This window comes from Orbilia oligospora (assembly GCF_000225545.1).
Source record: "Orbilia oligospora ATCC 24927 unplaced genomic scaffold scaffold00081, whole genome shotgun sequence".
Taxonomy (NCBI): domain Eukaryota; kingdom Fungi; phylum Ascomycota; class Orbiliomycetes; order Orbiliales; family Orbiliaceae; genus Orbilia; species Orbilia oligospora.
This window is the reverse complement of record NW_011645638.1, coordinates 464,112-476,964: the sequence shown is the minus strand read 5'-3', so window position 1 is coordinate 476,964 and position 12,853 is coordinate 464,112. Positions and strand designations below refer to the sequence as shown.

At 46.6% G+C, this 12,853-nt stretch overlaps 3 protein-coding genes across 3 annotated transcripts; 2 read left to right on the top strand and 1 right to left on the bottom strand.

The window, feature by feature from the left end:
- Positions 1-195: 195 nt before the first annotated feature.
- On the bottom strand, positions 196-1,755 carry AOL_s00081g136 (uncharacterized protein; the record flags this gene model as incomplete). The annotated part of the gene is made up of 3 exons (XM_011124954.1): positions 196-375; positions 448-1,490; positions 1,587-1,755. The coding sequence occupies 3 exons, from the start codon at positions 1,753-1,755 to the stop codon at positions 196-198; spliced, it is 1,392 nt and encodes a 463-aa protein (XP_011123256.1).
- Positions 1,756-2,681: 926 nt separating this feature from the next.
- AOL_s00081g135 (uncharacterized protein) lies at positions 2,682-6,327 on the top strand (the record flags this gene model as incomplete). Its single annotated transcript, XM_011124953.1, has 7 exons — positions 2,682-2,763; positions 2,864-3,475; positions 3,540-4,460; positions 4,519-4,990; positions 5,046-5,527; positions 5,582-5,690; positions 5,748-6,327. 7 exons carry the CDS (start codon positions 2,682-2,684, stop codon positions 6,325-6,327), a joined length of 3,258 nt encoding a protein of 1,085 aa, XP_011123255.1.
- A 764-nt stretch (positions 6,328-7,091) lies between these two features.
- On the top strand, positions 7,092-9,215 carry AOL_s00081g134 (uncharacterized protein; the record flags this gene model as incomplete). The annotated part of the gene is made up of 3 exons (XM_011124952.1): positions 7,092-7,576; positions 7,849-9,085; positions 9,159-9,215. The coding sequence occupies 3 exons, from the start codon at positions 7,092-7,094 to the stop codon at positions 9,213-9,215; spliced, it is 1,779 nt and encodes a 592-aa protein (XP_011123254.1).
- Between the last annotated feature and the right edge of the window lie 3,638 nt (positions 9,216-12,853).

Below are 12,853 nucleotides of genomic sequence, written 5' to 3'. Positions count from 1 at the left end.
GAGATGGTAATATACATGCAGATGACGTGAAACTAAGCTGGCTGGATGTAGAGACTGCAGAATTCTAGAAGACGGTTGGTTGATATATCGATAGTTGAGCTCTCAGCCTGGATAGTCTCGGGGCAGATGCTCGCACACCGATCAATGGTCTTGAGACTCGTCTCGGTCTCAGGATACTTGAATATGTTGTCAAGTTCACGTCAACTTGCAATACTTTCTACCATGTCGCACCTGATACGAGCATAACCAAGTCTCCAAAGCCATACTAATAAACGCCGCAATGCAAATACCACCCGAGTCACTCACTGTCGTAGCGCCCAAGCTAAACTCGCGATCTTCGTGCGGTACATTATCCGTTATCTCCGCAAAAGTATTCTATCCCACAATTAGCACACTGCAATTGAAATATCGTAGACAAAACGGATAATATAGCATAAAGGTACTCACCACATAAACTAGCCCTCCCAATATACCCTCCCAAAATATAATCAAAAATATAAACCAAACATTCGGGATAAAGTTCCAAACCGCATGTGCCGTCAATAGTGTTAAATTCGCGAACTGCAGGATGCTAGGAGGGTATAGATACCGAACCCTAATAAACGGCGTGCTACTTCGTGAAATAAATACTCCGACTTGGTATATCGTATTGTAAGTCGGGTAAGCGTCTCGATAGTTTCTGAACGGCATCTCGTTAAGCGGGTACAACAGTGTCGGCGCCACTCCTTGGTTAATCGTATATTCCGAGATATAAACCAGTAGAAGCGGGATGATATATGGTATTACCAGCCCTTTCATCCGCCTAAGATTGTTTCTCAGAGACCTCCACGCCCTCCCAATCGCTGATCCCTTCATACCCCCGGCCGTGAAAACTGATCCATTCGAATGCATTGAGTTTACCATCGGATCATCCTCCCCCTCCATAAGCCCTTGCTCTTCTTCCCCAGGCACACTCGCATAAGTACCTTTCGCCCCTTCCCTCTCCACCCCGGCCGGAAGCGCATCCCTCGGTAAAATCCCAAAGAAAGCCACTAGCATAACAATAGGTAGAAAACAACTTAACATCAAGGTACTCCTCACACTCAACCCGATCCAAGTCGACAATGCCAGATAGAAAGCGCCTCCAACAATACCAGCACCACCGGTTCCGCTACCCCACATCGCTAGAGAGAAATGGTCGTAAAAATGTGTCATGGACACAAACGTCATCTCCCCGCCCCCAGAAGCTAAAGACGCTATAGCGATACCGAACAGTCTCCATGCTATGGAATCCCCAAATGCCACCACTATCATTCCGCATGTCGAAAGTAAGTAGAAGCTGATAATACGGACTCGATATGATATCAGATGTATAAAGTATGGCCCCATAAGTTTCGTCAGGAACGAAGGCATGACATCGAATAGCAATACGACGCCTTTTGGCACGTCAGGGCCGACGAGATCTAGTGCCGCAGATAATATGATAACGTAGAGTACATTATTTATCAATCCTAGTAGGCCCACCCTGTTAGCGATACTTCTTTTAACGAAATAGTTGACTTAAATTCCTCCCCGACAAAATCCCTTAGCTTTGTGATCGAACTTACCGAACAGCCAAAAAGCAGCACAAACCCTTGGATCGGCTCCGGCGAAAGAACTACGAACATTATTTAGAAGCGTTGAGAAACGAGCCTTATATGTAGGCCATGACGATGCTGCCGAGCCGGGCATCGGAAGTCTGAACGCTGGAGAGCGTGGTCGTGGTTGCGATGACATGGGATGTGTATGAAAGTAACCAGTTCAGCCTTTATCTTGCCAGATCCGCAACCGCATTATATAGCCGACAGATGTGAGTCGGCAGTTGAATAAATCTCGAAAAGCAAGATCCAAAGATCTATCCATCAAGATCTGGGTGACAGTAAGCTCCACAAGGATAACGATCTCTGCCTTCCTGTGGTCTGGAAGGTGCCCGCGTGATGGGTTTCCAGTCAGAGTGACTGCTATCAACGCAAAGCCTAAGCTGGGAGATCTTCGCTTGTTTCACCACGTTTAGATCGATCGAGGCCTTTTAGATGTTGCCGGAGCTCATACACTCTCTAAAACTCGAACTTCTTTGTATTTCGAACAAACCGGCCTTTTGTACCTGCTGAAGATTTATAATTAGCAGCCCAGTGCCATATAAATCGAATTTCCACCTGTTATCCAGGTAGACTCGGTTAGAGCAGTTCCACCGCCTACATGGGGTGGAGAATTATCTTATTAAATGCTGGTGTGTTTCAAGACAAATCCACCTTGTGGTTGAAGGAACCCATAGAGTAATCTACCTAACATCTCCTGGAGAAACAATGATGCCCTAGATACGGGACTTCAAGGCTAAGCATGTAGTAAATCGGGCCGGGTTGCAATGACAGCGGTGAGGTAGTCTCTGTAACCTTCATTGCGTCGGACTGCCAGGCGTGTTGCTGGCGAGGTCAGCCGAGCGAGTTGTGGGGACGACACTATGAGGTCAACCCGCATCGCCAGCACTGGACTCATCCAAATCCTCCCAACATTGCATCAACAGACACTCTTCTTCCTCTTCAACTTCCTCAACATCAAACACGTAAATACCACAAACCTGTCACCTCTTCCGATGCTGCCCTGGACCGCCTATCCATGAAAATCCCCGAATCGACGGTACTCCTGTTCAGGCGCAAGGAGCCATGCTCACCGCCTTTCATGCTCGCTCTATTCGAGAGCTAGGTCCGAAGGATAGGTCGCGTCAGGAGTGCATTCTAGCCTATGGTATATTCTTAATTTCATTCCTTCGCTTCTCCCTTTTTAGGGGCTGTTGTTTGGATATACGGTTGATATGACTGACTCTAACTCCCGACTCGTTTCGCAGGCGAGAAGCTACTTGTCGGCTTAAACAATGGCACGTTACGTATCTACCGAGTCTCAAACCCTACAACTCCGACGGAGGCAATCGACATTGAATGTCTGCGTGAGGTTGAGGGGTTTACAAAACGTCCGATAAACCAGATGGGGTGTATCAAAGAGTCTTCGATCTTAGTAATACTGGCCGATAGCTATGTATCTACCTACGATATGGCGACCTATGAGAAGCTGGAAACCTTGTCGAAAACCCGAGGCGCTACGTTGTTCGCGCTGACAAGTGGCGTGGAAAGGGATATTTCTGGTGTTCCGTCAGTTGTCTCGAGGTTGGCGGTAGTGGTGAAGCGAAAGCTGCTGCTGTACTTATGGAAAGATGGGGAGTTTCATGACTCGAATGAGATTACGTTGCCATCACAGCCTAGAAGTCTAACTTGGGCCGCTGAAGGGAAAATATGCGCCGGGTTATCGAGTAGTTTTGCTATGGTGGACGTGAATACCGAGGTCGTTGAAGATATTCCTATGGCTGGCGGTGGAGGAGGTGCTGGAGGGTATCTCAGCTGGTCGACCCGCAATCCATTGGCCACAAGATTAGGCGACGACGAACTACTGCTCGTCAGAGACTGTGAGTATCAAAAATTCAAGCACCTAGGGTTAAGATAGGTGGCTTAACTAACCCGCGACTTTAGCAACTTCAATGTACATATCCGCCAGAGGCGACCCTCTTGAATCAAAACAAATACCCTGGAGCCATGCCCCCGATCAGCTGGGATACTCCTATCCTTTCCTTGTATCTTTACATCCCCATCACACTTTGCAGATACGGAATCCCGACACCCAGAACCTCATGCAGACTATCACACTACCTGGTGCAACTCTCCTTCACACACCCCAGCATAATCATGCTCTGTCTCATGCCGGAAAACAATTTTATCTGGCATCTCCGACTCAGATATGGAAAATGGTATTGGTGGACTATGGGACTCAGATTAAGGAATTGACAGCAAAGGGTGAATATGACGAAGCAATTAGTATCTTGGAGCAGATTGAGCAGGCACTGTTTGTAGAAAAAGAGGAGCGGATTAAGGAAATCCAAATGCTGAAGGCAGAGAAGTTATTCTCTATGGGAAAATTCCGGGATTCGATGGACCTCTTCGCCAAGGTAGCTGCTCCGCCAGCCAGAGTTATCAGACTATACCCTCCGGCAGTTGCTGGTGAAATTTCCAACCAAATTGTGGAGGAAGTAGATGAAGAGCCACCCCAAGGCAAAATCATACAATCCGAAGAGAACGGATCGCCGGTGGAGGAAACCAAACAGAACGGCGAGGGCGAGGACAAAACATCCCCGACGGAGGAACAAGTACCTGGTACCCCAGCGAAAGAGAATGGGGATCATCCATCTACTCCAGATGTAGCAGCACCAAGGTCATCGTATTTCAGTATCCCTGCCAGATTGAAGCTCTCGTCTACTACAGCAGCAGACGATACGGCATCCATCAAATCTGGAAGATCAGGCAAGGGAGACTCCGAGGCTGTAGCCCCTCCCTCTGCAGCTCCCACGCCCCCACCAGCAGCGCAATCAATACTACCCCCGCCTCCAAATAAACTTGGTAAGGTCTCATCATTCAGATATCACTCCTTTCTAGCTTAGACTAACAACCATGATAGAGGGTAAGGTACTTAAACTTGCCGTCCAAGGCTTGGTCTCATATCTTGTTGAAATGCGCCGCAAACTTCTCAAATATGTGAAACCAGATATGGAATCGGATGCCCTTGGCGAGCCAGCTGTTGAGCCGGGCCCCGAAACCGTCCCTACGTTCGGCGATGCCTCATCCAAAACCGCTGCTATCGATTTTAGTGAGGTGGCAGCCTTACTCCCTCCATCTCGGCATGGCGGCGAGATGACTGTTAAAGAGCAACTTGAAAATCTTAGAGAAATGGCCAAATTGATCGATACTACTCTATTAAGGTCGTATATGTTTACGAATTCGAGCTTAGTAGGACCGTTGGTCCGAGTTGAAAACTTTTGCGACCCTGAAGTAGTACATGAGAAACTGGTCGAAACAGGACGGTTTAAGGAACTTGTGGATTACTTAGCGAACAAGAAATTGCACGACAAAGCGCTGGTCCTGCTGAAGAGGTATTGCGATTTCTCTTTTGTTGCCATCGGGCGGAGAGGCTAACATATCCTGTAGTTTTGGCGACCGAGAAGAACCAGATGACAGGGAGCCAGACCTACATGGACCACAGGCCACAGTCACATACCTGCAGAAGCTGCATGCTGACCAGCTTCCTCTGATATTCGAATACTCTACATGGGTTTTACACAAAGACCCGAAGCTCGGTATGGAGGTATTTGTAGATGATACCCCACAGGTGGAATCTCTACCTAGGGATAAAGTCTTGGATTTCTTAAAGTCTATAGATGTAAAACTCGGTGTTGAATATGCAGAACATTTAGTTCATGAGCTTAAGGATGATTCGCCAGACTACCATAACTGGTTAATAGAAGGCTATCTTATGATGATGAAGGAACAGAAGGAGCCAGAAGAAGATGGCTGGCATTGGAAGCTCGGCAGCCAAGAAAGAGAGGAGTACGGACAAAAGGTGTTGAAGTTCACAGAAGACAGCCATCAATATTGGCCAGAGAAGGTCATACGATGGTTACCCAAAGATGGTGCGTTTAGAATCTTCACTTCGAGAATTGTTCACCTATACTAACTCCCCTAAGATCCGACATTCTATGAAATCAGGGCTTCAATCCTAAGCAGACTTGGCGAGCACCGACAGGCACTCGAAATATTCGTATTCAGGATGCAGGACTTTAGCAAAGCGGAAGCGTAAGTACTGCAGATCAAATTCGTATTGAAAACATTCAAAATCCTAACAATTAGTAGATATTGCAACCGAATACACCAACTCTCTCCACCTCCCTCTGATCCCGCTGAAACCTCCACGGAGACTGTTTACTCAATTCTCCTCTCTCTCTATCTCAGTCCACCACCAAACTATGAAGTTCAAATGCCACCGGCGCTTGATCTATTATCCCGCCATGGCGCCCGCGTGGACCCGTTAGAGTCATTAAGACTCATACCAGAATCAATCAAAGTAGCAGATCTAGGGAATTACTTTGAGAACCGCATTAGGCACTCAAATTCTCGAGTCAACATGAATAGGGTGATGGCACAACTCTATAAATCCGAAGCATTTAGATGGGAGGAGTTGAACGCCGAAGCAAAAAAGAAAGCGGTAGTGATCGGAGAAGAAAGAGTATGCCCTGTGTGTCACAAGCGTCTAGGCAAGAGTGTTATCAGCGTCTTCCCCGACGGACATGTGGTACATTATGGCTGCGCAAGTCGATTAGCAGGGAATAAAGGAATGGAGGCGAAAGAAGAGCCCGTTGATTTAGGGCTACGAAGAGGGTTTGGTACAGATCGATGGGGCTCCCCAACAGCGAATACGGGAAGCTGGCGGTAATTAGATCTTATGTTTTCGATCAACTTTCAGTTTAGCTCTTTTGTTTATTTTCCTTTTCATTCTTGGCTTAGTTTTCATGCATTTCTGTATGATGACTGCGGGTGACGGCGACTGCTTTCTGAGACTTGTATGAGCAATTCATTATATATACCAGGCGTCGCGGGATTTTTGGGCTACTTGTTTCCTCAATCAATTTGATTGTCAATTAATTACTTAGTTTCTTTCCCCTTGAAATTTAGATTGATGCCGCCTCGGATTTGTATAAAAATCAGAATCCTTGTCCTAGAATTCAAAAAGCACAGCCGTGACTCACTAGCTACCCGTAACGTTAGCGCAGATGGATTAAGTAAGGAAGCCCTCAACCATCCATCAGCCTTGCATATTCCAGCCACCCAGCATAAATGCAACGAGCCGGGTTTTGCGGTTTAAACGCTCGTCATAAGTCGACGTGTTGTGGTATGCAAGTATTACACAGCTAAGCAGAGCTGCAGGAGCTGCATGCAACCGGTGTATTAAAGTCGTGACGGGGAACACATGAAGGATCAAAATAGTTCCCCAAATTAATTCTCAGAGACATCTTGACCATCAAACGGCATTCAACGATCGACGATTCTCACCAAACAGAGCGCACGGAGCAGACCAGATCATATCATATGTCCCCCCGCTCTTCAGCTCATATATCGGGTTTTAATCATATGTTATTCTATGGTTAAAGAGGTCTATCTTAACTTCAAACACGGGACCTGCAGGACAGCAGAGAATCGATGAGAGGAAACTGGCATATCCGTAATCTCTGCAATTGCTGTTTTCCCCGGGCCTCGTCGTCCTCGTCGAGGGCACGGACAACCGTTGCTGAAAATACCGGTTCAGACAATCTACAACAACAGTCATCATCATCATCAAAATCGCCTCGCTTCCTAGTCAAGAACCCGGCCATCCGTCGGGTGCAACAATTCTGGAAAATGGCGGCAACGAAGTCCGGGATAACAATGTTGTTAACCGGCACGCGCTCGCCGAACAGTCCCGGTGTATTATTCGAGCTACCGATGGAGCTTTTTAACGAAATAATGTCGTATTTGGACCGTTCGGATCTGGCGAAATTGTCGAGTTGTTGTAGGGCCAGTCGGAATTTACTTTCCAGGGATGTGTTTGGGCATCTGCCTGAGTCGCTGACGTTGGATAAGAAGGAAGGGGTGCTTAAGCCGTTTCCGGGATTGTCGAGTTTGAGGCATTTGCATTCGTATTTTAGGTAAGCTGGTGGTTCTATTTTCTATCTATTGTTATTGCTCTTAAATTATAGCTCGGATTGATTCGCGGAGCTATGAATCGAAACAAGGGGGGCTGTCATGTTTTAAAGTCGAATCCCCCCTGTCAATGGTATTCCGATATCGATTATCTATTCGTTATATGGCTATAAGAAATCTCGAGACTTGAGGCATAAATCCACGAATATGCATAATATCAGTAAATATAACATACAATGCTAACCTGCAAAAAAAATTTTTTTTAAAAAAACAATAGCTATGTAGTTCTAAAACCCCCCATCTCCTACGACTACACAAACGTCACCTCCCCTCTTCAACTCACAAAAATCTACGAATACGTCGAAACAATAAAATACTTCCCAAACATCGACCGTCTCTGGATCTGCTGGGAGCTTCCCATAGACTGTAAAGACACAGACGCGGACGCCTACCGTGAAGCACTAATAAACGGGATTCTAGAACGCCTGGTAACATACGACTTCTGGCCGAAGCTCAACCTTTTCGGTTTGGAAAGATATAAATCCATCACTGGGAGTGAATTTAGACACAAAGAACAGGTCTCGGTTTCTTGGCATTTCGGGGGCATTAGGGTGTTCAGGCAGCCGAAAGAACTAGCGAGGGGGGTTCCGGAGAGGTATATTAAAGCTTCGAGTTGTAAGGAAGAAGGCCATGGTGGCGGGTGTAGCTGCTTTGCACCGGGATTTCAGACCACGTATATGGAGGTTAAAAGGTTTGGATTCGGAGAGGCAGCGGCGGTAGGGGGAAGGTGGGGAATGGGTAGGGAGGATGTAGTGCTATTGAATACTTTGGATGTTCATACAGATACATTTGTAGGGACACCTTTTGAAGAGGGGGGTGAAGAGGGCGAAGGGATTATCGGCGGTGGAAGCGAAAGTGAAGTCGAGGGCGAGGACGGCACAAGCTCAAGCTCAGAAGAAGAAGGCGTCGATAGTGAAAGTAGCGACGACGAAAATGAAGGAGGGGAAGGAAGCGCCAATAACGAAAATACACCGACCGTACCTCCAGAACCAATCTTCAAATCCGGGTTGATATATCCATTCGTCAAAAAACTCGTCATGTCAGTCAAAACCGGAGTCACAAGGCAAAATATCGTAGAACTAGCCTGGAGATGTCCAAATGTTTCACATTTAAGAATCGACGGAGAACTTCTGACAGAGTGGAACATTCCAAACGGCGGGAACGGTCACGCCTACCAACAAGATGAAGTCATCTACAGTGAACTCATGGGGTTCAAAAGTTTGGAAACGGCAGTTATACCCTGGCCGTCAATAGGCGGTGGATCGAGCTCAGACAAAACGGGGGTAGCTACGGATTTCAAACAAGCTGAGGAGTCGATTACTACGTGGGGGGAGGTTGGAGGGCTGAGGTTGCTGAGATATGTTAGTTTTGTGAATAATTGTAAGAAGTATCCGAGTTCACACTGGAGTAGAACGTATGGTATTTCGTGGGAAGAAGGTGGGAAACGGTGTACGGTAGGTGTTACATACTTTAGTGAGAAGAAGTAGTAGAGGTGTAGTTTAATTAATTAATTTTAATAATGTATAGGTTGGATATGTATCAGAGTGTTTAAACGACGAATCCGCTGGGTTTGCTGACCCGTAGACCAGTCGTTGTAATAAGGTACTTTGAGCATGATTATTGGCTCGAGCCGCCATACATACTATGCATGCGTATAGATTATGATGCATTAAGTCGCCTGGATTCGAGGCTAGCAGTGGCTGTAGTAATATTAATGTATACACATGCATAGATCAAGATCCTCATCGACCATGCATGAGATATATATATCGATAGTTTACTATATAGAAAATGGCGAACTTGGTATGTACATGCATATGTATGTATGTACGTATTCACAATTAAATTATAAACCATATGGCCCCTAGCTTAAGTCAACATATTAACACAGCTGTTGAGGAATCCAGCGACGAGATAAGTCCCTTCCGGCCTAGGGCTAGGCGACACAAAAGGAGGTGCTATGCAAACCAACCTATATTAGATCTTTCAATAGCTCAATAGAGTGTACTGAGGATTATCCCATCTCGATCGTCCGCTAAATTCCATGGTAGATCAAGACATTATAGCTAATATAACATTTAATTAATCGCCTCTATAGCTCGAATGGTTTTGTAGAAATTTCTCCCCTAAGAACTTTAGCGTCAAGTTCGTCCTAAGTAGATTTGTCAGTCGATGCATGTTCCCATGAGAGCGCCATAGCCATGATCAGCGATAATCCAATGACTTCTCAGTCACTTAAGTCACCGTTCACTTGACTTGATTGTCGTATAACCTAAACAACTTAGCTATGATACACGCCAAAATCTTAACACGGGTTTATACTTGAATAAATTATTTTTAGGAGGGAAGAATATTCGAATCCATATAATGTGGCCATGAAGATTTGCAAGCCTGGCATATTTTAATTGGTTTATGCACTGTCCACCAAAGCTGAGACCAGAACTGTAGAAATCACATTGCAACAATACATCAAACAACTGATAAACTGACATAACTAACCGAGTAAGAAGTATCAAAAGAGGAAGAAGAGCAATCAGGCCTAGTTACGAAATTTTCTGAATAATTGATTTTAAAATTTTCATCGTCCCGTGGTCAAGAGTCGACTTCTAGACTGGTCGAAGTCTCATTTGAAATGCTGCAGAAGGTGCGTTGCCGCGTTATATTATCCCGGCCTGTGCGACCCGACGTCCTGGCCAACACACGAGACTTCAGAACCACATTCACCGCACTTATCACCTATCATGGCTGCAAGTTGCATTGTATTGCTTTCCTCTGAGCTCATGCGCTCATCATCTTGCAATTGGTATTATGCATCATCTTCAACATTCAACATCTGACCTCTAACCTCTGGCTCCGGGGTGGACGTCTCGGGCATACCCATTTGCCTCTGGCTCTGTGGCATGCACGTTCTGGAGCTCGGCCGAACTGCAAGAACAAGAACTCAAGCTTTATGCCCCCCATAGACGAAAAGAGAACTATTAGATCTCTAGATCTCGGAAGCCTGGCTTTGATGCCTCATCCGGAAACCTTCCCGTCGGACACTTGGGCCACCTTCAGTTCGCCTGTCTCTCCAGAAATTCGCGGTCCCTGACCATTTTGTGGGGGGCAAGCAATCGGATAATTTCCTCGTGGTAGACCTGGATCACCATGTGGGCTCAATCTGTCAACGATATTGGTCACGACCAGCGCAGAATTAAGGTTAATTCTTATTTATAAAACACCATTCTTATTCATTCCGTGATTGGATTTTATACGTGACGTCGCGGCGCATATTTCCAAGGTGATGATAGCGTGGGGATGTCCGAAAAGGCCGCCAATGGAACAAGCGCAATTGTTCGCCAAAGCCCGGCTTGAAGCAACAGATCGGCCAGTTCCCACTACCACCACCGCTTCCGGTCCGTGCTACATCACACCAACAACCTACGGCGAAGTCCTTTGAGCTAGAATGAATCCCGGGACCGCCTTCTGATATCGGCACTCTCTTGCGAAGAGGAACTAATTCCTGAACCCCGGGTTGAGCACCCGATGATCACGCGAACACTCTAATTCCGTTAGTTGTTGGACTTCAAGACATAGATCCCTGAGGAGGCCGATAGATACACCCGGTCTGTGGAGTATTGAAACCGTGGAGAAAGGATAGGGCAACACACACTGAAATCGAAAGGTTTCTTACCTGTTCTGGCCGGGCATTGGATCTTGAAGCTTAAGCTCTAGCTTGTACCGCACACACCAAATACTTTATATTTTACTACCTTCCCCCTCCTCTGCTCATCTACCCCAGGTTTCTATTACCAAATTGTGCATCTGAGACTCGACTGATCAACTGACCGCTTGCCGTTCGCTTCGATTACGTTGCATTGCAAAAGAAAGGCTGTCGAATTACAATCAGGCCATTGCATAGCTTGTGCCTGTTCGCTACCGTCTAACCCTCGATCCCCAGTCTACAAGCCCTCGTACGCACGACAGGAACTTTCCGAGGCTTAAATTCCCGGTAACAAGGAAGACAACCGTTAGAAACCACATTATAAATACTGCCCTGATCTCAGAAAAGATGGCGGAAGCTACAAAACCTACTGGATCGTTGTCAGCTCCTGGTTCCAACGCGAATACCCCACGATTGGAAGCATCCGGAGTGAAAACCCCTAGGCCAGTATACAGCATGTCTGCAGTAAGTGATTAAACCATTATTTCCCCCGATCTTTCAACCTCTACGAATTATGTGAGAGGGTGTGGATCTCCACGGGGTTCATCAATTGTATCTGCTCCAGTTCAGAATTTGCAGTCTGGTCTTTCGATTGTATTGCTATCTTTACGCACAAGACTTGACATTACTCGTTCAAATTTGCCTCTTCCCCAGTTTTACGTGCATACTACCCCGTTCGCCTCTCGGATGGCGCTGGGGTAAAGATATAAGACGGAGTGGACGAAAACTCCGCAATCAGCCCACCAAGCTGTTGATTTTATCCTATCCTTATCGCAAGTTCTATTTCATGTGAAGCTTGGTTATTGGCCAAACACGGCTACCCGTGGCCGACCCATGCGGGAGAAGAAAAAACTGGTCAAACGAAGCACTCGGGTTGGGATTTTTTTTTGAGGGATTTCGCTGCCCATTTGCCGAATCGTCTTCTGGAAGGCAAGCAATGATTGATATTCCACTTCTCCGAAAGCTGCCGACCCAAGCTCTCGAGACGGGTCAACCTAGCCGGTTAAGGGAAGCGTTCTGTAGCTGGGAACGAATCAGAAAATTTTTCCTATGCGGGTCTCGCACATCTACGAAGATATTTCGGAACCTGCGTTTTGCTTCATTTTTTTTGCCATTCCCTTGTGGTTGTATCGGCAAGGGATTGGTCGAACGGGCCGAAACAGGGAGTTCAAGGCACATAAAATTTCGGTTTCCCGAAAGCCTGCGTTTCTTGCTTTTAACTGGTGCCCCATGCCGTCCGTCTCACATATGAACACGCCCCTGTTTCTCCCAGAATTTAGCCAGCATGACCTACGGCTTTCGGGCGGTATCTCAACGACAGTTTCATGGAAAAGTTCCGCAAATGGGGCACTAATGATCCCAAGACTTCGAGGCTTTTTCTGGATTTTGCGTCGTCTGCACACCGCAGAGACCTGCACATAATAGCCAAGCAAGGTCATGGGGCCCGCAACCGACTGGTCTGGCTCTTTGGTTTGGCGTGACAAGCATGCTACCATCGTCCTGCATTATTGCAACAAGC